The sequence below is a fragment of the Hydractinia symbiolongicarpus genome, chromosome 12 (genome assembly GCF_029227915.1).
Source record: "Hydractinia symbiolongicarpus strain clone_291-10 chromosome 12, HSymV2.1, whole genome shotgun sequence".
In the NCBI taxonomy this organism is placed as follows: domain Eukaryota; kingdom Metazoa; phylum Cnidaria; class Hydrozoa; order Anthoathecata; family Hydractiniidae; genus Hydractinia; species Hydractinia symbiolongicarpus.
The window spans coordinates 6,560,810-6,586,113 of NC_079886.1; the positions used below are offsets into that span (position 1 = coordinate 6,560,810).

The 25,304-nt window shown below is 33.0% G+C and overlaps 4 protein-coding genes and 1 non-coding gene across 9 annotated transcripts; 1 reads left to right on the forward strand and 4 right to left on the reverse strand.

Annotated features, from left to right (window-relative positions):
* Positions 1 to 457: 457 nt before the first annotated feature.
* LOC130622218 (WD repeat-containing protein 75-like) lies at positions 458 to 14,217 on the reverse strand. Of its 3 annotated transcripts, XM_057437652.1 has the most exons (23): positions 14,014 to 14,217; positions 9,710 to 9,839; positions 8,233 to 8,295; positions 8,052 to 8,145; positions 7,569 to 7,928; positions 7,276 to 7,431; positions 7,102 to 7,164; positions 6,895 to 7,013; positions 6,343 to 6,450; positions 6,050 to 6,126; positions 5,723 to 5,886; positions 5,425 to 5,537; positions 4,785 to 4,858; positions 4,320 to 4,513; positions 3,954 to 4,120; positions 3,778 to 3,831; positions 3,566 to 3,629; positions 3,089 to 3,159; positions 2,247 to 2,341; positions 1,987 to 2,042; positions 1,841 to 1,909; positions 1,648 to 1,757; positions 458 to 643 (listed from the first exon to the last, which is right to left on the reverse strand). In XM_057437652.1, exons 1-22 carry the CDS (start codon positions 14,196 to 14,198, stop codon positions 1,648 to 1,650), a joined length of 2,586 nt encoding a protein of 861 aa, XP_057293635.1. In that variant the 5' UTR covers positions 14,199 to 14,217; the 3' UTR covers positions 458 to 643. The 3 variants fall into 3 exon arrangements, with proteins under 3 accessions (XP_057293635.1, XP_057293637.1, XP_057293636.1); XM_057437654.1 differs by lacking the exon at positions 1,841 to 1,909; XM_057437653.1 differs by lacking the exons at positions 1,648 to 1,757; positions 1,841 to 1,909.
* An 85-nt stretch (positions 14,218 to 14,302) lies between these two features.
* Positions 14,303 to 14,374, forward strand: Trnaq-cug (transfer RNA glutamine (anticodon CUG)). Its single transcript has one exon. It is a non-coding gene; the product is annotated as a tRNA-Gln (tRNA).
* A 684-nt stretch (positions 14,375 to 15,058) lies between these two features.
* LOC130622221 (uncharacterized) lies at positions 15,059 to 21,954 on the reverse strand. Of its 3 annotated transcripts, none has more exons than XM_057437660.1 (7): positions 18,855 to 20,195; positions 18,437 to 18,497; positions 17,568 to 17,617; positions 16,680 to 16,870; positions 16,504 to 16,587; positions 15,533 to 15,614; positions 15,059 to 15,263 (listed from the first exon to the last, which is right to left on the reverse strand). In XM_057437660.1, the coding sequence occupies exons 1-7, from the start codon at positions 19,064 to 19,066 to the stop codon at positions 15,224 to 15,226; spliced, it is 720 nt and encodes a 239-aa protein (XP_057293643.1). In that variant the 5' UTR covers positions 19,067 to 20,195; the 3' UTR covers positions 15,059 to 15,223. The 3 variants fall into 3 exon arrangements, with proteins under 3 accessions (XP_057293643.1, XP_057293644.1, XP_057293642.1); XM_057437661.1 differs by having other exon boundaries at positions 18,437 to 18,528; XM_057437659.1 differs by lacking the exons at positions 15,059 to 15,263; positions 15,533 to 15,614; positions 16,504 to 16,587 and adding an exon at positions 21,442 to 21,954 and having other exon boundaries at positions 16,647 to 16,870; positions 18,433 to 18,497; positions 18,855 to 21,225.
* Positions 21,955 to 22,544: 590 nt separating this feature from the next.
* On the reverse strand, positions 22,545 to 23,470 carry LOC130622225 (grpE protein homolog 1, mitochondrial-like). Its single transcript, XM_057437664.1, has one exon. The coding sequence runs from the start codon at positions 23,312 to 23,314 to the stop codon at positions 22,661 to 22,663; it is 654 nt and encodes a 217-aa protein (XP_057293647.1). The 5' UTR covers positions 23,315 to 23,470; the 3' UTR covers positions 22,545 to 22,660.
* A 151-nt stretch (positions 23,471 to 23,621) lies between these two features.
* LOC130622224 (inactive hydroxysteroid dehydrogenase-like protein 1) lies at positions 23,622 to 25,280 on the reverse strand. Its single transcript, XM_057437663.1, has one exon. It carries the CDS (start codon positions 25,265 to 25,267, stop codon positions 24,371 to 24,373), a length of 897 nt encoding a protein of 298 aa, XP_057293646.1. The 5' UTR covers positions 25,268 to 25,280; the 3' UTR covers positions 23,622 to 24,370.
* Positions 25,281 to 25,304: the final 24 nt, after the last annotated feature.

Genomic DNA, 25,304 nt, shown 5'->3' on the forward strand with positions numbered 1-25,304 from the left:
AGGCTTTAAAAGATGAACTACAAAATTAAAATTTTTGCAGTTTTACCATTTTTCTGTTGACTTTTTCGTCCCTTAAAAAATCGCAATTACGAAGGGTAAAGCGTAACGAAGCAAAGTCGGATAAACGAAATTTTTTCCGACGATTTATGTATTAGAATACGGACAAGTCTCAAGTTGTTTAAGCGCTTTTATCGTCCACGTAGAAATTTTCTTAAGTGACAAACATTTTGTCCGTTAAGGTACACTTTTTCTCTGCACGCGTAAAAAAAATCTGCTGGTTCTTGCGCTGACGCAAATGAGGGCAACAAAACCTATAGAGTTTTAATACGGTAAAACACACATAACTACTGATCCCTTAGTGCGGAATAAAAGACCATTTTCGTCTCTTGATCAATGACAAAACAGGCAAAAGTTTTAATAAATTCTTTCTAGGGAATATTTGAACACAAAGACACACTTTATAAGTCTAAAAGACAATCATATTTAAAAAAATAATTCAATTATTCTAAAAAATCAAAATTATAATCTGGCAACTGAAAATGAACATCTTTCTCATCGTCGTTATCGACATCGTCGTCATTTTTATCACCAGATACTGCCACTTGACGTTCGTCATTCGTCACTTCAACGTCACTGTCGCTTGCTATAACAACAATAACAATTTTTTCGCTGTCACCAAACATTAGTTGGAGGTTAATATTGCTTTCAACAATATAAAAAGATCTTAAAAACATTACTACATTGAAACCTTCCTGAAGTAGACGACTCCAGAAAAAGGACCAAGAAGGACAACAAATTGTCCCTGATTTGTCAGAGACGAATTGTTTAGGAATCTTTCATTCTACTCATTTCATAAAGCGTACACTTTTTCCGATCCTGCGTAAACATTTTGACTTAACCGACCTTCATACAGTGGACAGGCATGTATTGGACATGTACAGTGGACAGTCATTATAGTGGACAGTCGTACAGTAGATAGTCATACAGTTGGCAGTCATACAGTTGACAGTGGCCAGTCGTACAGGGACAGCAGAGGACAATTTTCCTCATTACCTTTTAAGCAATTAGCTTCCACACACAGGTTGATCGTTTAGAATAGCAGCATTTTCGTTTTTTATTCAATGACCTTCTCTTGACCCGTCAAATAAACAATTACTTCCAATCTGCATTTTTAGGAACGGTAAAACATAACACCAGTCCATATTAAATTTGGGAAATTTATTTCTTAAAAGCGGATAATTTTTTAATTTCCGCTTATGTGACCTTTAGAGAGGTTTCACTGTAGAGAGATTTTACGCCCTTATCGACCAGCCTACTAGTTTTTAATATCCGTGGAGCAAACCTTGTAACCCCCCCCACATTTTGTAGGTGCTTTTTAACGATTTTTGCTATATTGTTTGCGATATTTTAAGGTTCTCAGCACAGACACGAAAAGAAGTACTTGTTATGCAGTTAGGTAATATTTTATAACAGAAATGTTAAAAGTATTCTGATTTTAAAGTTTTCAGGGTGTTTCTCTACAGAATGAAGTTCACGTAGTCTGATTCAAAGTTTTTAAGCTCCAGCAGACACCCTGGGACCAGTGAATTATGGTGTAGCGTTAAAATAACTTGAATTCTGAGTACGTATGTTTTTTCTCGTACTTACTTAAAAACTTTCAGAGATACCCAAAGGCTTTCCATTATTGCGTTTTTGGTCCAAGCTGCAGCGCTTAGTATCTGCGCGTGCGCAATAGAATTTCTTTCTGGCTGCAACGCCTGTATTAGAAACGGATCAACTTTTAAACTCTTTGCAGACAGACATCTTTTTCACTAACCAAAAAATATTTCGAAAATCCTACCATTTTCCATTTTTGGAAATTCAGCATACGCTGCAAGCAGTAGCCACAGATGCGTTAATAAAAGGTCGCCTTAAAAAGATCGCGGGCCGATGTAAAAAACAATAATGTGCGATCCGTTTAAGAACAAAGGTAGAAAAACCAATCACCTTCCATTTGATCATCACTATCTTCATCGTTTTCCCTTTTCTCTTCTTTTTTCCCGCTAAATTAAAAAATGTATGTAACATTCAATAAAGCCTTTAAAAGTAAACTGATTTTCTCGGGAAGCCTTATAAAGAGGTTATAAAAACAGCATTTATGGTAGATTACGTAGTCTCTATCATATGAATCTATAAAAAAATTGCCTTTGATCATCTCGAAATATAAATTTTAATAAACTATACTCAACACAACAAAAAAAAAACACCTCTTAGCTTTTGGTGTCTGAATTAGCAGTGATTTCATCAAAGTTTTACACAACACATCGACTGAAGGTAAAACATGAGCTGGTGTGGACATCATCTAAACAAGCGAAGAAACATTAATGTTGTCAACAAAACATCATTTTTAGTGTGTGTACATTTTGCAGGACAGGCTCTCGTGTTAATTTATTATTTCTGCACATATGCTGTTTTTTGGTAAGCGCAAAATGCAATGTCCACTCTACGAAAGAAATCAAACCGTCCTCATCAAAAAATCGATGAGGAAATCTTTCATTGTGACCAGGACTTCAAGATATTTGATGTATATTGGGGAAAATAAAGTGCAGAAGTACACAAGGAGGCTACAAAGTTCAAGCATACTGAAAGGTGAAGGCTTAAAATAGTTGATATTATACGATATATTGATATTAACACGCTTTTTTATACACAAAAAACTAATTTTTCAGTTAAACCGAATGTTTAAATTTAAAAGAGATTTTATGAAAATTTATAGCAAGTAACCTGTCAAAACTATCTGCTTACTTTCCATTTTCTCAATATTTCGCGAGTCACAAGTACCTACAATCTCAGCCTAATGCTTCTAAGAACCGCCTTTAGCATCATACAAAAAATGTAACCCAGTAAGACTGGTTTCTAAGAAAAAAGCCAAAAAATAGCTTTAGCCCATATCAAACTTAAATAAACGTGCTCCTTGGCAAAAGTATTTTTTAACAGAAACATTGTAAAGGAAGCAAATTATAACAACTACTAAGACTGTATTGATCACAAAAATACTCCCCATCTTTGCCAGCATAAATTAGTACAGTGTAAACGAAATAACACACACCTTTCTTAAGACAACTGAAGATGGATTACCAAGAGGTATGTCAGGCGTTGAACTCTTTATGCTTTGTTTACCTAACAAAGATGAAAAATATGTGTTTATCTCTGTGTTTACTATATTACATCGTCCAGAAATCTAAAATAGGGCCCGTTGAATCTTAAATGGGGATTTTATCAAGGTGGTTTGAGGTTTCGATGAAATCTTATTCTTTCAAGTCTTATATATTGTAAGAAAGATAGTTAGCTTTTCTAATAAAATATAGGATAAATTCGAATTAGGGCATAACCGCTTAACAGCTGTTGAGAACGCTGGATTAACCCTTTGTTATAACAGCAAACACTTATTCCTTTCTTGTAACGGTTTAAGCATTGGTAATGATTGTATCAAGCCTATTTTTTAAAGAATTTAACCTTAAAATTTTATTAGATATAGCAACGAAAAGAAGCGTGTCGTAACTCTAATGTTTATACTCATGCTCACCCTTAGAAGTGACTCCAAATATATCTTCGAAATTAGACGTTTGAGAATCATCTACATCAATTTTCTAGTAAAATACGAGAGAGTAAGAAATGATAATGTTGATAAATAGTTATACAAGGCAAACAATAAATTCCTGTTGCTCCAATAAATTTTAACTTGAAAACTATAACACAACTTTCAACGTGAACCCAAGCCTGCAGAAACTTCCTCACCTTTTTATTCTTTTCATCTTCGATCTCTCTACGTTCTTTGATGGTTATTATTTCCTGTGTAAAAACAACAACAATTAGACGGGATATGGCAGAAATAGTCAAATGGCCATCATGACTGGCTGCTGGAAAAATTCCGAATCTCACATTATAAAGGCATATATTTCGTTTTCACATACCGTACTATTAGTTAAAATATAAAAATGTCCCATCTCTTCCCAAACGTTTTTGAAGTTTAACGGCTTCTTTCTTGGTGTAAAGATGGCAGCTTTAGGCACGTCAAAATGTTTATTGATTTTGTAGAAGAGCGCAGCTGGTGATGGAGAGGCTGGGTTGAACACATAAACTTAAAATAAAATTAGTAAAGAATGTGATTTAAAAGCGAGAACTTAGCTTTCAGGAATTTTGAGAACTTTTTTTCCTTGAGATTAACTCAAAGTTATTGTCCGTCAACAATTAAGTATTCTTCTAACGATATTTGCCACAGTGCAAAGGATCCAGAATTTTTCACTTAAGAAAAGCTAAAAAGCTGTTAATTGACATACCGTGTGTTTTGTGGTCACCTTCAAACCTAATACAGGTTGCGAAATATTTACTGTAAGGATCTACAGCTAGTAGCTGTACATCGGCTTCCATTTGCCATTTGACAGAACATGTCTTTATGTCCCATACAATCAAATAGTTAACAGAGTAGCCAATCAGGAACTGAGACGAGTCGTGACAGCCAAAACTGATGGCTCTAAACATAATTGTTTGTTTACAAAGTTTGAAACAAGTTATTTCAATCGCCTTTCTTCGGCAGCCAGAACAAAGCGTTGTAAAATTTGCTCAAAAAATTTTCAATTTTGAGTGACTGAATTCTGAGAAGTTAAATATAGATCGTCGGGTTTCATTTTGTTTTCACAATTTAAAGCTGTCGAAATTTCACCTGTCAGTTGTAACAGTTGATCTTTTTGAATTATAACCTAAAGGGTATTTAGCATATATTGTGACCAAAAAAATACTCCTACTTGATATTCTCATGTGGTAGATTCCAAGCCAAATTGGTTTGCAATGCAAGTGTCTCAGGATCCCACAAAGTTACCTACAGCAGAAGAAAACACAAGTTTGAGGAAACCGTTAATATACTTAATTGGCTACTGACATGGTTTATATTACAAATTCTCTTAGAAGAAATGCTAGTGTGCTATTAAATAAATTACAAACAAACAAAATGGCTACAATACTTATTTATGGCGGATTAACAAGCGAGTGTGAAGTACGCCTGAATGAAAAGTTAAGAAAGTTGCAACGGAGCGAGGAAGGGAAAGAGGACAAAAACAGGAGATTATCCTTCTTCCTCATAAAACAGATGTTAACTAAAACTGTTATGTATTTTGTAAAATTCATAAGGTTGTGAGTTTAAAAGATTGAAGAGTTAGATATCCTATAGGTTAAATGTCCAATGACATCTAAAAACGTCTAAGCAAACAAAGCAATGGAATTTCTTGCAACAGTAAAAAACAGACTGTTTAAACACAAATGTAATTTAGCCTTACAAAATTATTTTGTCATAAGAGTTTCGTGGAGCAAATGCAATGATTCATTCAATCACCTTAAAGCCTTTTTACCTGTATTCTTGTTGTTCAAGGAGATAATTACAGTGTTTACCTCTGAAAAAAGAACAGCCAACAAAGAACCATCACTGGAAAAACAAGCTTGTTTGCAACTTTCTTTGTCATAGCTTCCCAGTGAATGAAGCTGCCATGTTTCAACTGGTTTGTCTAGAATAATATTTTGGAAGTTAACAACACTACATTCTGTTAGTTAATGAAATAAAAGACAAACCTTGTTTTTTATACAAAATAACGTTTCTAAATTACAACAAAGAAATCCATCTTAAAGAAAATTTTAACCCTGTTCTGTTTCAATAATTCACACGAAAACTGTCAAACATTTGAAAAATCACCTTGAGAATCTTTCCCAACTTGAAGCACCCATGTTTTTATGTAGCCATCTTTACTGGTGGTCGCAACCATGTGACTGTACTTTGATGTTTTATTCAAGGGACGAAATACTGCTGAATACACTTCGTCTTCATGGGGTGGGTTCACCAAAGTATTTAACGTGTAACTAACAAAAACATACATGGAAGATATATACATCGACCAAACAACTTAAACACTGTAAAAGAAAAGAATTCTCCTAATATCAAGTTCACATTACTTTCAGGGAGATTTAAAGATGTTTTATTTCTCAAAATGCCAGAGCTTTCTTTTATTATGTGAACTTATACCTTTTCTCCTTTTCCGAATATTTCCAGAATTTTAATTTTCTTTCAACGGGAAGTATACGATCTTCTCTGACATCGACCTATAAAAACGAATGATATTATTTAAAATAACAACAGAACAGAAACCTGACTGCTACATTATGACAAAACTACACATACAGTAACACTTTTGTTCGCTCACACATTCCGCTATATCAAAAGACTTAGAAAGTAGTTAAACCAAGTAATTATGTTTTATGGCTTAAATTACATGTGTAATCCGTTTCGAGAATATAGCTAACATAAAGAACACGTACAGTAGCCATCCAGATTCCATCATCACTAAATGCTACATGCCGAACTCTTGTTGGGTAAACAAGTCTTTCTTGAACTGATGAAATTAAATTTTCACCAACTACATCCAGCTAAAATAAATGACGGTCAGATGAAAACAAAAATAGTCATTGGACAATTGTCATTTCATTTTCATTTTGACAGTTATTTATATTTAACATTCAAACTCAATAATTTGTAATGTGAATTTGTTTTATTTTTGGCAAAATAAAATAATTAAAACACTACATAAACGCAAAGTCAGTCAGGAGAAGTGATGTTTGCATTTGAATCTGTATGCCAGGCGCAGAAAGTGTGTGAACGAAAAAGAAGAATAACCTCATATTTATTTCATAAGTTTTTTGGTAGATTGCATGTCTGCATTAGGTTATATTAGTTTAATTTTTACATATCATGATCTTGGCTAACATTTTAGCTCACATAGAAGCAGTAATTATTTGACACAATTCTTTACATTATAGCAAAATTCTAAAAGTCAACTATTTCTGCTAATATCAGGAATGCTGAAAACCTACATTTAGTTTAACTATATCTTGGGCAGGTTGATAAAACTGTAACACCCCACTGGCTTTATCATTGGTGACAACACATTCTGACTTTGGGTCATAGGTTAGGCCGGCACTCAAATCATCAGCTAAAAATTAAGAAGCAAGTTAAAGAAAACAAAAAGATATTCACAATAAAGAAACCTAGTAAAAAAATAATAAAAAAAATCCACAGACCTTCTGATAAAAACTTTATTGTCTTAGTAAGCTTTGTGTCAACAGCTGAAAGTATTTTTATCACTAAACACAAAACAAAATAAATAAAAGAACACTATTTTATAATGAGGATATTGATGATAAGGATTCTGATGGTGATGACAACGACGTTGGCAACAACCATAAATTACTTACTGTTGCAATCAAGAGTAACTCCAACAAACATGCTGTCACTGGATTGAAATATATCATTAATAGCTCCACCAATTCGAGGTACAAATGTTTTATGTTGTGTTTCAAGTTGCCAGATAACTAGTACTCCTTCAGTTCCACCCGACATCAAATAATTAGCTAGAATTTATAAAAAACTTAATATATGGATAAAGGAACCGACTCTTGTCAATGAAAACAGGGCAACTTTTGTACTACATTAACCTCTGGCTTCTTAGACATGGTTGGAAAATTATACATAACTGTAGCTAACTTACCATCATTCGTAAACAATAAGTCGTTAACAGGCGAGTTATGCCAGTGGAGTAGCACAGACTGCACTTGCTTTGTCGGTCTACACACATTGTACCAAACAATAATCTTTCCATTCATATCGCCAGTAGCAACATGCTTTGGATTTGGGTGAAATGCAACACAAGCGAGATGCACGTCATCATAATTGTGTACAAAACATTCTTCTTTGCTAATTGAATATACTGAAAGTTTTTCCTTGAAAATAAATGCAATATACCTTCCATTAAGACTGACCACCGCAGATTTGTTATTCTTTGAGACAGGACCCATTTTGGTGGTTGTGTAAGGCTTTTTTAACGAACATTGCATGAGAACTGCCTGTTCTAAAAATATAAAACAATAAATTCCATCTCACCACACTTTATTATTTAATATTTTAGCCTGACACAAGCAAAATGGTAATTAGAAAAAAATTGTGTTTTATAGTGAAATGCAAGGATTCTTACTTTTATTGCTGTCATCTTGTGTTTTGCAAAACACAAAATTGGGTTTCAGAGAAGATTGGAAACAACCTGAACTTGCCACACGTAAATGATATTTCTAGAAATGAAAGATTTTTGAAGGTTACATACGAGCAAATAAATCATCATCTCTGTGTAATGTGATTTTAGGTAACAACAATCTTACCTTTGCAATGGTCAAGTCATTGTAATCCCATATTATCATCTCACGTTCACTGCATGATATAACCTGCAAATAGTGGCTACCTTTATATGTCAAATTGTCAATTGCAAACTGTTCTTTTAATTTTTAAAACAAAGAAATTGTTTTTAATATGTTGATGCTTTTAAAATCATGTTTAATAAGATATATCAAGGAAGTATGTTATTCCAAATTTTTAGTTCATCGTAATAGAGTTAAGTAATTGAAATTCAACTCAAACAATGAATAAATAGGGTAAAGAATGCAAAAATAACAAAACTGACTGTTTACAAATGTTTGCAAAATTCTGTATCCCCAACAAAAAAGCAAGACAAAGTAGGGAAGTTTACCCTATTATAGTATATTCTTGTATGTTTTTTTAACTACATTATTCCAGTTTAACCAATTTTAGTCAAAGTTTATCCTTTTAGACTGGATTTCTCTGAATTTTGTAATCAGTTATTTGCATTTTTTTCCCACTTATATGTGTGCGCATTGTTCTGACACAAAAATGAAAATTATGTTATGGCGAAATTGTTTTCATAAAAGTACTACCTAACATTTTCGCCACATTTTAACAAAAGTCTTTTTAAAGACTCGGCTGCCCTGCAATATGAATGCACTGTAATGACACTATTATCTGGTGATACTGCTACATTCACACAGAAAGTGTCATTTCATGCCATAATATCTAATCTAACAACTTTCCTGTTGAAATGAATACTTCAAAGCAAAAACAAGGAAGTCCATTGTGATTCTAATTGTCAACATTATCGAGTATTTAAGTATTTTACTTATGACAAAATAGACAAACCTTATTTTGCGATAAATTTCGATTCACATACAAAACAAAAATATTTTAATGACTTCATGTTTAAATTACCTGAAATCATTTCTTCTTTGAGGTACACAATTATTTTATGGTCAAGGTTATTTCATAAAAACAATGTTGCATTAAGTTGTATCATGTTTTAATGATGTTTTAAACTGCTGATGACAACTGTTCTATATATATTTAGATGTTGTCACTAACGATAAAAGACAGAAATATGAATCTATATTGCGTTAGAAATGTGCTTAATGCACTTTTATTTTTAACTGGTTTCTGAATAAGTTAATGTCCTTTTGAACAAAATAAATTACACAATTCCTCGCAAAAAAATTATAATGAAAGCTATTCTCTAAAGCATAATCACATAAATAACCCACATTAAACCAAAAAAGCACTCTATTTTTCAAAGTACTACACACAAGACAAACTCAGGGAATTCCATGAGATATGTCTGATCACATAAGCACGCCACCACACACACGCAACAGCCGACATTCTATTCAATGCATGTACTGAACAAGCTGCTAAACAAGGCCCTTTATTTCTTTTAAAAATAAATATGCATGTAGTTTCTCTCATAGAATTCCCTGCAAACGTTAATTTCTAAAGCATAGTTATAAATATACACACCTGCAAAGGGTCAGCTTCGTTTAAAAAAAGACTATTAATTGGTGTTTGATGTCCATCAAAAGTGTTCTCGAGTAGACCTGTTTTTCTTCTATATATAGCCACAATCTTACCACAAGCACATATGACATGTCTAGACAAAGAAATAATTTTTTACTAATCAAGGCATAACAACAACTTCTGTGCACATTCTCAATGGCCTCTAGGCCACATACTCTACATAGAATACTTTACACAGTAACTTTATTAAATTTACTACATTTTGAAATTATATTCAAGAAGTCCAACATTTTGGCTAAACTTATGTGAAATAATATAATCTTGATTTTGAAAACCTGATTCTAGTGACAGTTACAATTCAGTTAATGAACTATGATTAACAAATTGACAACTCTTAAAAAACTAATTGATTGTGTTATGTACATCCTGTGAAAATATTTGAAATAAATGAATAAAATATGCCATATTTCTAATGGCCACTGCATCTGTCAATGAAGTAGTGTAATTAAAGCTTCTCTCCAATAAGCAAGGTGGTTATTAAAAAACTAGATATTAAGCCCCATGGAAAGATCCACTAAAACAGAAGAAAAATAGAAAAAAAAAGATTGCATATACAAAATTTTTTAAGACTGATCAGAATGTTTAACTTCGTTAGCTTTCAATGAATGGTTAAGGAGACATAAGGATTTGTGACATCAACATTCCATCAGTTAACTATATATACTTTAGAAATTTGGTCCCATTTTGGTCCTAGTTTAGTTACCCAGGGATGAGATAATGTCAGTTATTTTCATTCGTTTCGATGTTTTTTTGCATTTCCATGTTGCATTGCAATGCAATGACTTCACTAAAAATGGTAACATTATTGACGCCAAATTATCCTTTTAACACTAAGAAGGAATTAATTCATCAATTAATAAATGGAGCATAAAAAGATCTTCTTTGCACACAGTTTTTACTTTTGATATACACAGTTAGCATATATCTGGTATATGACTGCCATAGGGGCCATCGTAAACAAGGCCTGAGATACACAAAAACATTCCAAGAAAAGCTACAAAGGTGCCGACTCACCGAAAACGCCATATATGTTAGGGCGGCAGCAAAACCTGGGCCCGTCCAAAACCACCCAAATTGTGCCCAAAATGCAATGCGTGCAAGGCTCATTGTTCTCATTTAAATTTTGTTGCGAAGAAGGAAGGTGCTTTTTTGTCGTTTTACTCTCAATTTATTATTTTTGGGATTTAACTACAGCTATATTTATCGAATAAATGATATAAAAAAGAGTTTTTTCAGAACTTCCACTGTTCAGTATATGACTATTAGTCCACCGTTATGTTTATGTTTGGTATTGGGTACCTTAACCATGCCATAATGTGCCGATATGCAAATGCGCTATAATGGCACCGTAGCTGTATAGCAAAGTATATATGGACTTCGTTAAACACAGAAGAGAGACATTTATGTTAATGAAAATATACGCGTTATAATTTCGTTTACTAACCCTCCGTCATAACCAGAGGTTTCAGTCTAACATCCACTATCACTGCTCGACATTAAAAGAATAAATTATACATTATGGTAGTAAATGTTTAAAAAAATGTTGTTTCGGGTTGATTCCGGTTTCTCCGTGGCAAAATTTTAAGTTTTTTTTTCAAAACGCCAGAAGTCGTCCGACAGCCCCAATGGTTTTTGCAGCGTTTGCGGCGAGTCGGCACCCTCGTGAAAAGCTGCAAATCTTCTAAAAGAACCTTTAGATTCTGGCACTTTTTGTAGGCTTTGCTGCCAAGTAAAGGGGTTCAAAGTCCAATTTGACATACCGCAATAGAAATTAGAGATGGTATTATATCTATCTCTCTTCTGAAATTATATATTAAGGGTCCGTCGAAAATTTTTTTCAGGCCCCGTTAGCGGGATATCGCCGCTAAGATTCAGACCCCCTCCCCCCTCTTTTAGCGGATTTCCATCCGTGAAATACACACATTCGGATAAATCTTGGAAGGCTCAGGGACGTGTTTTGTAGATAAAAGTTTTCGGAATTGATGAGAAGAGGAATTACCTAAAGTAATGATAGCCATACCTAACAGCCGCACCTTAGCTGTACCTTAGCCGTACTTAAGAAAATTCGTAATTAGCAGCTCTGTGTAAGACAACTTGCTTCTAAGCTTAAAATTAGTAGCTAATGTATACCAAAGTTAAATTGTCTAACTTTTATTTCATCTTTTAGGTGAATATCTATGCCGATAAAAATGATGCAAAATGGAGCACTTCATCGTCGAGCCCCAGTAACCCCCAGGGAATCCTCAATGATGAAATACTGATAATAATAATCTTACATGTATTATAATTTTTATAAAATGATTTTAATACAAATACAAAAGAGACTTTTAAAATTGAATGTATGAAAAACATTAGTAAAGTAAGATTGAACATTATTACGCTTCGGACAATATTAGGTTAGGTTCCTGTAATAGCTGTACAGCAGGCCATTTCGTAAGATTTTAGGCAGGCGTGCGGTAGATCACACGCCTCATACATTCTGCGCATGCGATGCGCGTGCTATCAAAAAGCAAAAACATTTTCTTTACCCCTGTACACCGCACAGGGGCTGCTGTTTTAGCGTAAGGAACAAACAAAGTGCAAAGTTCCAACAATGTACGGCAAGGAATTTTAACCCATATACGAAGAAGCAAATTCTTCAAAAGATAGCAGCCACACACTAGGTCGTTAGCGACCTATATCTGTCCTGCATAATACCCCTTGGTCGGCAAAAAGAAAGAACGAAAGCAAATGGTAGCAATTAAATTCACATTATCAACATTTGGTAAAGACTGCTCATGTGCGATCTATTGTGAGTTCAGTAAAAGAATGATCGTTTATTTTTAGAGTTCAGTAAAAGAATGATCGTTTATTTTTAAGGTTTATTTAATAAATTTTCTTTGTTATAAATACAATAATTTTTAATTACAGCAACGTTTTGCGCGTGCGATGAATCGCACGCCTAAACAAATCTGCACGTGTGCGTGCAATCGCACGCTTCTCACAAAATGACCTAAATTTAAATATGGTTGCCAAAATAAGCTAGCTAGCCGTACCTAACTTAATTTTGTTTTTATTGAACATTTGTAGCATTTGAAGATGTTTCTTATATGATAGGACCCAGCCTTACCTTAATATTGTCCAGCCGTACCTTATTTTAGGTAGCCGTACCTAACCTAATTTCGTTTTTATGGAATAATTTTAGCATTTAAAGATGTTTCTTATACGATAGGACCTAGCCGTACCTTAATATTGTCCAGCCGTACTTTATTTTGGCTAGCCGTACTTAACTTAATTTCGTTTTTATTGTACATATTTTAGCCTTTAAAGTTCTTTCTTATGTGATAGGACCCAACTGTAAAATATATGTTGTCTTATAATTTTCATATTTTTCCTCTCTTTTCCTAACCTATATATCCCCTTTATTTTACTTTACTTGATAAGTCGCATTGAAGATTACCGCTTGTACTAACCACCTTTTTATTGCCAGCCATACTTAAATTGTCGATTTGGGAATCACCTTCCCGCGCTCTCCCCTGTTTGGTTTCTATAAGAGCAAGATGTTTCGTTAACATTTTTCGTATTTTGCGGGTTCATTGGCGATTGAGAAACAGAAATTCAGTGACACAACAAATTTACCACTACGATTAGCTCAGTTTTTTCCATTAAAATACATTACCTCACCTTAAAAAGAAAAGTGTAGTTACGTACGGCTAAGGTACGGCTTAGGCACGGCTGTTAGGTACGGCTAGCTTTACCTAAGCGAGGAATTATGCTCACAAATTTTCAGGCCACAAATAAATTTTTAAAATTTCTCAATCCCTAGCGGATTTTTTTAAACTTTAGACCCCCTCCCCCCTTAGCGGCGATATCCCACTAACAAGGCCGGAAAAATTTTTTCGAATGACCCTTAGCTAAATACACCAACATTTACAATCTAATGCTTTTGATTCTTTTGGCCACTGGGGATAAAATATATAGCTATTTTAGGCATTAAATTCTTAGAATATACAAAAAATCAGTCAACTAAATATAAAGACAATCATCCAATAATAATTGAAGCAGAATATATTTTAATAATATAAAGTAGTAGCTACTGTATTGTGGTGTAGCTAGCTATGTACATAAATCTGAAATACCCAGGGCAGGGCAGGGTGTTTAAAATTTGGCTTTCTCAGTTATTGAGACAGTTGGAATTTTTGTGCAATGGAAATAAAGTATCTTTCCAAACAAAAATGTAGTGTGCAAATCAGGCAGAAGAAACTTACTTCGAGTCTTTAGATATTACAGGTGCCAAACCAACACCTAATTTATTACAGCGCACAGCAACTAATTCAGGGGAGATTTCTCCATCTTTTTTTTCGTTAGGTTGCGCTAACTTTTTTTTTCTTGTTCGCTTCCCTCTTTTTTCGTTCAGTGACCTCGTGTTATGTTGTTCCAATACAGACGCCATTTTAATATTTTGTAGAATATTTCTCTTTTTTACGGTTATCGATTAGTTGAAAAAAGAACTGTGAACCCATATATATATTGAAGTTATGTTCACATTCTAACAGCGGTTCTATGGTGTAATGGTTAGCACTCTGGACTCTGAATCCAGCGATCCGAGTTCAAATCTCGGTAGAACCTGCTCCTTTTCCATTTTTTTTTCATACATTCTTTTTTCCAAATAAAGACAACAACTACATTTGACCTTTCTGAATCTATGTTGACGACAGTTGAGCTGTGAATGTTTACAAAATTCCGTCTGCGCGGGAGTATCCCTGAAAGACAAAACAGAAGGACCACACGAGACTAGCCACAGGAGACCCAGCACAAATTTCTTATCGCCAGGAAATCGGAATAGTTTAGGTGGGAAGGTGAGAAACTAAATTTGATATCCTCGAAGAAAGCTAAGCTAACTAACAAGAGACAAGTTTCATATAAGTTTCCTTTAAAAAACTTTTGGCGAAAGTTGCTTTTAACTTTATTTGATTGTTGTGGTCTGTTGTTTATATTTTTTGCCTGTATGTTCACGCAATATCACAACATTATGTCAAGCCGTAACTCATGTAGCGAGCGTTGGGTAAGCGAACTTGTACGCAACTTCGCCAAAGAAAGCTTCATCTGCTTGATCTCAAAGATTGGATTGAAATCATCTCAAATTTTTCGCTTACTTTTTTTAAGATTTCTTTGTTTACGACTAATTCTTTGACGCAAGGCCAAAAGCAATACAAAGTCATCTTCAACTGAATATTAGAAGATTTTTTCACTATCTTTTGACAAACCTTTTTAGCCATAGAATATTTTGTTCAAATAAAAAGAAGAGCAAAATTACAAATCCAGAATAAATCTTTTCTACATTATGCACATTAACTAACAGTATAAAATGTTTTTCCAAAATATTGAATCATCCGGTCAACATTATTGCTTTAACCGGAACATGCTTTATGAATTTCATCGGAGTCGGATCAAATTCTGATGTTTCTGCGTTTTGGTTCAATCGTCATCAAACACAACGCCCGTTGCCATTTTTTTCCTGCAAACAAAAATAAATAAACCCTAATACCAATAAATTTCGGTAAAAATGCCCCCTTTTCCAGGGTTTTTTTAGAAGGTTAAACATTGCACAACGATTACTTAATAAAAGGATTTGCTATAATGCATTGATTTTCGTTAGTTTCCTTACTGCTTGAAGGCCATTCCCCACACACTGGGCATCTTAGAAAACTAACCCTCTCAAATTGTTCTTTTCCAAACCAAACAAACAACAAATAAACATCAAATATATATATTAAATGAGTTTACTTTCTACTGCCAGGATTAATGAGACTGCTTCCCTTTTTTGGTCTCCGTTTCGCTTGTTGACGATTTCTCTTCATATCTGGCTCTGCAATCGGAAAACAAAGAACACCATTTTACACTCGGTCCACACACAAAAAAACTTGAAAACTCTACACATTCTGTACAAGCAACGGACTTATAAGCAAAAATAGTACAAATAAACTTTGCAGTAGATATCAGTTTCTTTCAGATTATTTAGTAGCTACTTCTCTGCTGATACTTGTACTGCAAATCATTATACCCACGACCGAAATTTTAATCTTCACTTCACTCTCAGAGATTTACTCAAAATATTTATTTGTGGCACGAAGTTGGTGAAATTATTCCGAAAGAACTCTTTTATGCCTAAAAGTCTATTACAATTGTATTATTACAGTAGACGTCCGTTAATTCGAATGCCGCTTAATTTGAACTTTCCGTTATTTCTAACAAATTGCCAAGTCCCTTAAGTTTGGTTTAACAAAGTATTTTGAGCTGTTTAATTCGAACTCTGCTAATTCGAACATTTCGCTAATTCAAACAATTTTTTCCCAAGGCTGCATTATGGTCGTTAATTCGAAATTTTGTGTATCGATAGATAAAATCTTATGGGAAAATAAAAAAAAAAACGTTTTCATTTTTATTCATTTTTATTACATCAATGGTGGCAAAATTTCTTTCAATGTATCAATTAAATTGGCATTTTCAATAATATAAAGTTTACAAGGAATTTAGAGGCCTTGCCCATTGCCAGGCAAGCAACGGTTAAAGATTTTTATAAAAAGTTGTAGTAAAGTTGTAATAAAGTTATATTAGCCTTTAAACGTTTATTAAAATTCTTGTTTTTTCTGAACTTCCGATAATCCGAACATTCGTCAGCAAATAATTAGTCCCTTGCGTGTTCAAATTAACAGACGTCTACTGTACATAAATGTTAAAAGTTGAAGCGCGCTTACCGAAAGGACTCAATCGTCCTGGAGAAGTGATGCCAGTAGCAATTCTCTCAGAATTTTTCAAATCACTGACTTGGTCTGTCAAATCTATAAACAAAATGCACCTTAGAAAAAAGACCTGCCATCAGAAGAATTTTTTTGAAAAAAAAAAAAAACTACAAGTAAGTTATATAAGTCGCCTTTTATTTGTTCATTTAAGCTATCGACAGTTCCAGCTAGGTGAAAAAAGATGTATTGAAAAAGTTCTTTTCTTTGCGCAGCAGTTGTTGGGTGTAGCGTGAGTGTGAAAGATAAGGAGCCTGAACCGAAACGCACGATGAAACTCTCTGATATGGGAGATATGCTGAAGTCACCAGTGGCAAAAGACGACCTGAACAGGAAAAATTATTATTTAATTATTTTTATATCTACTAAATTCAAGGCGAAGTTGATAAAAAAATTCTGCAGATGTTGCTCAGGTTTGTTAAGCAGAGTTTACATTAACAGATTTTGTCTGACAGATTTATCTAATTCGACAAAAAATCCGATAGTGTTTACAGAAAAATTGAAAGCTTTTTTGTCATCAAATTTGTCGTTTGAAGAGAATTAACCAATGATGTAACAGTTTGTTTCATTAAATATTAATGATTTGAAAACTCGCATGATTTCGAAAGTACGAGAGAAAAAAAACATCTTCCAAAAAATCAAAATGCCAAAACCGAAATTTTTAGTGAAATTTTGAAAGGGGAAAAAGCTCTATGAAATGTAAAAAGTCCTTTGTACAAAAACAGGGATGAGAAAGCAAAGGCAATTATCCGCATTTGCGATTAATTAGAAATGAGCCAACAATTTATCTAAAATCTTCTCTTTCGCTGTTTTCGTTGCTTTTCAGTATAACTGTTGCAGCAGCAGCACGACTTCTCGCGTGGTAGGAAACCGTGTTGAAAAGAAAAAGAAAAAATTTCGACATCTGATACAAATGTAAACGCAAGAATCTGATATGGATAATTAATCAGAAAAATCTTCAGACAAAATCTGATAGTGTAAACACTGCTTTAGAAGTGATACATTCAACAAATCTTTAATACCTAATAATTGAGAAAAAACTTTCTTTTGATCCACAGTCTGCATCGGTGACCTGAAAATCAGACAGTAGCAACATAAATATAAAATAACACAATACAACCATAAAGGGGAATACCAAACGGGACGTTGGCGGGGAGGTGATGACCATCGAGAACAAAAACATCACATTGAACATTTAAATTGGCTGAAATTGAAGTTTCCTGCAAACACATTCATAATTTATTCCATATAAACACTTGCCTTGCTTTAAAAATCAATTTTCCTGATAAAAAAGGCTTTAAAATTTTCTAACCAGCTAGCTAGTTATATTCTTCTAAATTTTACATAGTAACACAAGTGCTTCACATTTTTATCGAGAAATTAGACAATTCTGACAATTCAACAAGGATTTGCCTAAATACTAAAAGAAAGAAAAATTCTATCAGAGGTGTGCGAAAATTAAGGGGAGCAATTTTGGGAGGAAATAGTTAAGGAAAGCAAAACTAAAGAGACGAGAATTAAATTAACTCGTTTTTAGTTTCAATACAAATACATTTGATCCTATACATTATTTTGATCAGATTCAACCTCTACACATTACAAGCAAAGAATAAACCAAATTTTGCCAATTTTTTTGGATCTGCACTGCTGAAATCAGCAAAAAATCTAAAACATCCTATTTTTTCACTGCCCTTCAGTCTAAGTGGATTTCTCCACAGGCTTTATCGATTAGTACTGTTTCAATACAAATGCCAATACCAATGCAGTTCTACATAAAAATGTGTCGAATAGACTACAATGCCTGCTAAACAAGTTATAGTAATATGCAGTGCATGAAGTTTATGTCAAAAGTTGCAGAATGGTGCTAAAAGTGAAAAAAAAAATTACCTACATATGTGTCTAAGCAGTCTTCTTCCAATTCTTTCACGCATATGTTGAAACCATCAGAAATGCTTGAAACAAAATGTAAACTCCAAATATAAACTGAAGAATAAAATGAGTGTAAAATAAGTTTATGTGAAGCACTTTTGTATTGAATTTATTTTTTAATCAATTTCTACATTGATAGGCAAATTATCGAACATCAGTTAAACTTCAACTTTGTTGGCAACCATCTCAGATGAAGTTCTAGAAATTCAATAAATGGTACTGAACTTGATGCTTTATGTTAATCTTGTATTATTTAAAGAAACAACCTTTTTTGTTAGCAGACATATTCTAATTTTATTGATTAGACAAAAGTCAGATAACAATGTTTGTGTTGTGTTACTTATCTAAACAAAATAATACCATGCAAAAAATTACTCTACCATATGTTGACCACATCCTTTTGTGACGACACTTTGGTGAACAAGACATGTTTGATGTCATCTTGTACAATGTATCGGTGTAACGACTGTACTTGTTCTTTCTCAAAAATTGCAGTCATCCTTTTACATCTTTTACTCTGCAGTAAATTGAAGAACACAACAAAAAATATCACACTAATATAACAATATAAAAAAATAAATATAACAGCCATTTTTTTTTTTTTTTAATTTTTCTACTTCAAATTCGCTTGTTACAAAAAAAAGGTTTTTAAGGCTATATTACATTTGCAAGTAGATAGTTGACGAATGCGTTTCATACAACAAAATTGACTGGCTTTTAAATTTTTTACGAAATTTTTTGACTTTTGGTAGACTTTTTGATCCATTTTATAAAATCCATGACTTGATTGTACAGGTTTTTTAGATCGCAAAACACCCTGCAATAAATACAAAGATGTAATTTTAAAAAAAGTCAACCTTTTACCATCTAAAGATGCTAGTTATTTAAGATCATAAGTATTTTCTCACTAACATTGCCACCACAGTGCAATATCCATAGATTTCTTAAAGAATATTAAGTTGGATTTCCATCCAAGAAACAAAACAGATAGAAAAATAATACTTTTCTTCGTACTATTCTTTTGTGTTTTTGTTGTTGTCAAATTTTAGAAATCACAATTTCTCAATCATTTTCTGTTTTTGAGTGGAAATTTAGAATTGCACTAAAATTTATTGGGTTTCAAAGAATATTGCAAGGCCAATCATAAGTAAAGATAAAAACAGGTAAAAATTCATTTACTCTTTTTTCACGGTTATTCCTAATAGAAAATATCACAATGAAAAATAACAATCTAGCATTTATCCTGATTTTGTTCTTGTGTGTAGTAAAACCTGCTAAGAACTTTTTAGAAAGGGTTTTAACTGAGCATTGAGAATATTTAACTTGCACAACAAAACGCAATACATAGCTCCTCTTATGCAGCACAAAAAGTTCCATGAAGAAAGAATCACAGTGAATTTGATGGGGGAACTTTTTGAGATTCGATGTGGTAAATTGCTTTGAAATAGCACTAAAGTGCTCATAACATAAAAAGGTTGCTCAATATTGTTTTGGATTTCGCAATGAAAACATGTAGGCCTACAATAACTATGACAATATGGCAATTACAAAAAAACAATAATAAATTATATAAATCAGAATATTACTTCTCCTTATTACAATACCTTATCCAAAAATAAAAATTTGGTTATTTATAAAATTCCTTGTTGGAGAACACATACATATTATAACGATACTATACACATATAAAATTAAAGAAACGGTCTTTAAAATTTTTGACTAAAAATGAAAACATACAATTTTATTTCGTAAATGCTCTAAGTCCTCAGCCGAGAGAAAATATTTCGATCTGTTTTTATTTAATTGATGGTTCGATTCTAACATGTCTCTCAAGGTGCACACAAATGGTTTTGAAGACATAGCATGCATGCAAATAAGCATAATATTGCTATCATCCGAAATCTCAGGTAAACAAACACTATCTGAACGCATACTTTTCCCAATGTCTTTGACAGCAATTTTAACGCCATCAACAATATTCTTCATAACATAGCTTTTTTTATTAACGTTATCTGGTGTGCCTGGAAATATCACCCCAACAATTACGGCCCAGTGGGCTTGTTTAGCATTATAGCATCCTGGCGTGTGATCGTTTATGCTTTTGTCGTATGGCACAAGCATAGGAAAGCCATTACAAATATTTTTGCAAATTTCAGGAACCAATGTTTCATTGAATTCTCTTACAAATAAGTTAACATTGAAAGCCTTTTGAGCTAAGTAAATAAGGTTATAAGCACAAAACAGTTCCCCATCATAACTTATACCTAATTTTATTGCAAATTCAAGAACAGACAAGTCTTCCATTGACAGGTTTAACTCAGGTTTGGAGTTTCTTGAAATACAACTACACACCTCAAGAGCCTGACTACTAGAACTGATGTTTATACTCTTTATCATATTAAGTGCTGATATTCCGCATGATGGACCTATTTGTTGTTGCCATGGTAACCGAATCACCCAACCAATATAATTCTCACACGGTTCTACTTTTCCATCATAAAAAATATTACCAAGCTTTTCCGTTAGGATGTCAATAAAACAGTCCAGATTCATTGGTTCCGTCAATGGGTATTCTTGAATCAATCGCTTTCTTAACCAACTATTACATGTAGTTGGATTACAAATGTTTAGTCTTTTCGCAAACACACCTTCTAGTGCAGACACTTGGGTAGATGTTAAGCGTTTTGAATTAGCAGACAAAGATGCAACTGGCTCGCACTTCTTGTAACCAATATGTTCATAAAATTTAACCTACGAACATAAGAAAGTAACATTAATTACCGAACAATCTGGCAGGATTTGTTTTAACAACAAAAGCCCTTATTTCCGATTTTTGTAGTCAAATCCGATGCCAAAAGTTGTGTTCTTAAAAAAAAGGACTCTTGTAAACACAAAAAGAGAAGAGAAATGTTTTACGAGTGACTGATATATGAGTTGTAATAAAAACAAAATAATTCAACTTCTAACCTTATCATTTGTTGACAGATAGATATGCCCAAAGCCCCGTGATCGAGCATAATTTTCAGCTTCTTCAGTCAATAACCTTCCCAAGCCAAGGCCACGATATCTATCCATAACAACAAGAGAATAACATGAACAACATTGGCCATCACTTCGACCATCTACCTTCAATAGTTTAACATGAGCCACAACCAAATCATGCTCCTCAGATGGCTCCAACACAATTGTCTTTTCTGGATAGTCATTTTCTATACAATTATTATCCACTTCAACAACAGATTTTATAACCAAAGCTAAGTGACAGGGAAGAGTATCTTTAGATTTCATTATCATACTTTCAATGTTTCGCTCCTTTTCTCCAGCGCTATGGTTCCACTCTTTTGCGATAATGTCAGCAGCTGGCTCGGCATATTTTGTTTCATGGTGAAGTAAGGCACAATGAATATATTGCCGGACATTTGATTTATTAATCAAAAATTTTGACATTATCTACAATGTAAACACACATCAAGAAACTCAGGCACAACACATTTTGTTTGTATAGAATATGACCTACAAACCTACAGTGTATTTTAATTGTACATTTTTGCATGTTCTTGTATATAATAATAGGAGCTCTGTTTCCATAGTGATGCAGAAAGCTAAAAATATTTTTTAGGCAAACCAAGTAAAATCAGTAAACAAAAGAATAAAAATGAATATTTCTTTGTGCCTAGATATTAAATCCAAACGCTGTTAATTCTCCACTCCTCCATTTCTTTGAAAAAAACAGAGATTCTATAAATTATGTAGACAGTATAAACAAAATTTTATTCCTTTGCATACTAATTTTTACAAGTATTAATTTTCAAGCAAATTTAGATTTTCCTGCAAACAACAAGGAAAAGTTGTACATTTTAAGGTTCGGAGAAAAACATAGATGCGTTTCTTTCATGTAAAGCATAAATTTATCCTGTTCATAGCAGTTGTTGTTGCAAATCAAATTGTTACTTAAAATGCATAATTGCCCCTGCAGGAAAATTAGTATATGCTGAAATGCATACAAATAAGGTATTTTTCAATTTAGTGACTCAATAACATTAAGACACTGTGTGTAAAAAAAAAAACAATTTTAATAATGGTATATATATATGGTTTAAACAAAGTTAATACATATTATAAGAAGTTACAAAAGAAATATTTTTATGGACGATTGGTACTTCAAATTTGGAGTCTAAAACGCTTGTTATTGAACAACACCAACAAGTGCAGCACGCAACGGTCGATCATGTAAGCGATAACCTGTTTTTTGAACAACAGCGACTGTTCCTGATTCCTCTCCGGGTAACTGAAATACAGCTTCATGGAAGTTAGGATCGAATTTTTCCTTAATAGGGTGAACTTTTGTGACACCATGTTTTTTGAATACAGTTTGGAGTTGAACTTCAGTCATTACAACTCCATCGAACAATGTTTTGAGATGACTATTTTTTTTAGTCTCTTCAGACGGAACACTCTCTACGGCCTTTTCCAGAATATCTGCAACCTCTAAAAGATCCTTTGAAAAGCTTTGTATCGAATACTGTTTGGAATCTTCTAACATCTTTTGGTTTCTCCTGCGCACATTTTCATTTTCTGCCAAGGAACGTGTATACTTATCTTTCAATTCGGCAACTTCCTTTACTAATAATTCATTTTGAGACACCAGCTTTTCGTAATCTTCTGTCTTTATAGACTCTTCCTTCTGTTCATTTGCATCTGTTGCAAAGTTTGTTCTTACCACTAAGCTCTGCACGTAGGGAACGTTTATTATAACCTCTTTTCTTCTCACTGTGGACTTTGCAGATTGTAAGAAAGTTCTTCTCAATGAACTATTTAACATTAACTTTTTAGCAAGCATTTTTTATACTTCTAAAAAAATCCAATGTAAAAAAATTAATTTTTAAGTTATAGTTTAAATTACTTCACAGTCCTTCAGATCAACCTAAAAAGGCTTCAGCTGAAAATTGTTGAGAAACCAGTTATTTGCATATAACCGGTGAAAGGAAAGTTAAATTTCTTTTTACTATTATCTTTTTTTGTTCTTACCTATGAATATATTAATACTGTAGCCCCTCTAAACCTATTGCTGGAGCAAGCGTAGCGCACATTTTTATTTAAAAATTTTTATTGAAAAAAAAAATATATATGAAAACCACCAATAAAAGTAGAAGTTTGTATACATGATATTTAAAACACTAGACAAAACACTATAGCCGATGAGAAAAATTCCAAAATTCTGATGTATAATAAAGCACAAAACGAACAGCTCCCATTGATTGATTCGTTCCATGGCAACCAATGGATCACAATGGCAACAAAACAAAATGAACAACTCTGATTGTTCGATTTATTCCATGGCAACCAATGAATCACAATGGCAACAGTTGTGGCTTCAAATGAAAAAATATTGATGGTCCTAAAGCTAACTAAAAGAGAAAAAAAGGTCATCAAATTTCAAACCATTAAACGAAATATTTCAGAGGTTGTTACAAAAATTGACACCCTTGAGACAGGGATGTTAAAATGTTGATGGACACAGGGCTAACAAAAGTAAGTACTATATGCAACAAATGCAACGAAAACAAGTCAAATACTTCAGTGATTACATAAAAAAGACAGGGGTGCTTAAAGGGAAAGAAAAAATACAGTTATTTTTGCAATTAAGAGATATTACGAAAACCAAAAAGATATATTTCGCTGTTTTTTTCAAGTGTACTGATTGGCTAATTTTTAAATATATTTTTGGCTGTTTCTTGACATAACATTATCATATTTTGCATTTTAATACTTTACCTAGCCTGACATGTGCTACCTCCTGAAATTACATGTTCTTGTTTAATGTCTTTTTTATATGACTGTAATGTATATAGAAAACAATCTTTTTTTCCCTAAATTTTAAACCAAATTCACAAAATCAAACATTTTTTAATATTTCACTTCTAATTTGTTGATATACAAAATCTACAAGAAAAGCAGGACATATTTTAATTACAACACATAATAATTCGTGTGACCAGTAGCCACACAAAACTTCAGCTACTCCTACTGTACGAAGAGCAGATTTTACATATTCTCCAGCTGTTGGAACCATAATTCCCGCTTTTCTTTTAGATAGCTTCGATTCAACGTACATGGGAGTTAAGATCTGGTGATGAATTCCAGAGGATTCCAGCTGTAAGGAGGTTGCAAATCTTTTCATAAAAAACTTAGATGGTCCATATATGTTTGAATAAGGAGCATCAAGATAAATAACACCAGAGGATATGTGAATTATTACGCCTTTTTTGTTTGTCATCATGTTCTTTAACACAATTTTAGTCACACAAAAATCTGAGAAGACATTGCAGCGTAAAACATCACAAAAATGATTCAAATCACAATTATGGTAACTATAAAGAGAACCATATACCATACCCACATTATTTACTAATATGCCCACATTTAAATTTTCCAATTCAGATGCAATCACATTATATCCATTTGAGTTAGTAAAATCAAAAGTTATTATTTTTGTTTTAACTTTGTAATCGTTTACAATTTCCTGGGCTGTATTCTGTAACTTTGTTTCTGATCTACTTATCAACACAATGTTAAGACCTTTTGATGCAAGCTGACGTGCGTATTCTTTTCCAATCCCATCTGTAGCACCAGTGACAACAGCCCAATCCCCAAACTGATTTAAATTATAAGTAAATCCGAATTTTGTAAGGAAGTAGCATCGAAGCATTTTCCATATAAAGCAAAACAACATAACTCCAATTGAAAAGAAAGTCAAGTAACCAACAAACTCAAAAACCTTTGCAAAAACCATTTTTAATTTCAACCTAAAAAAAGAAGTGTAAATGATG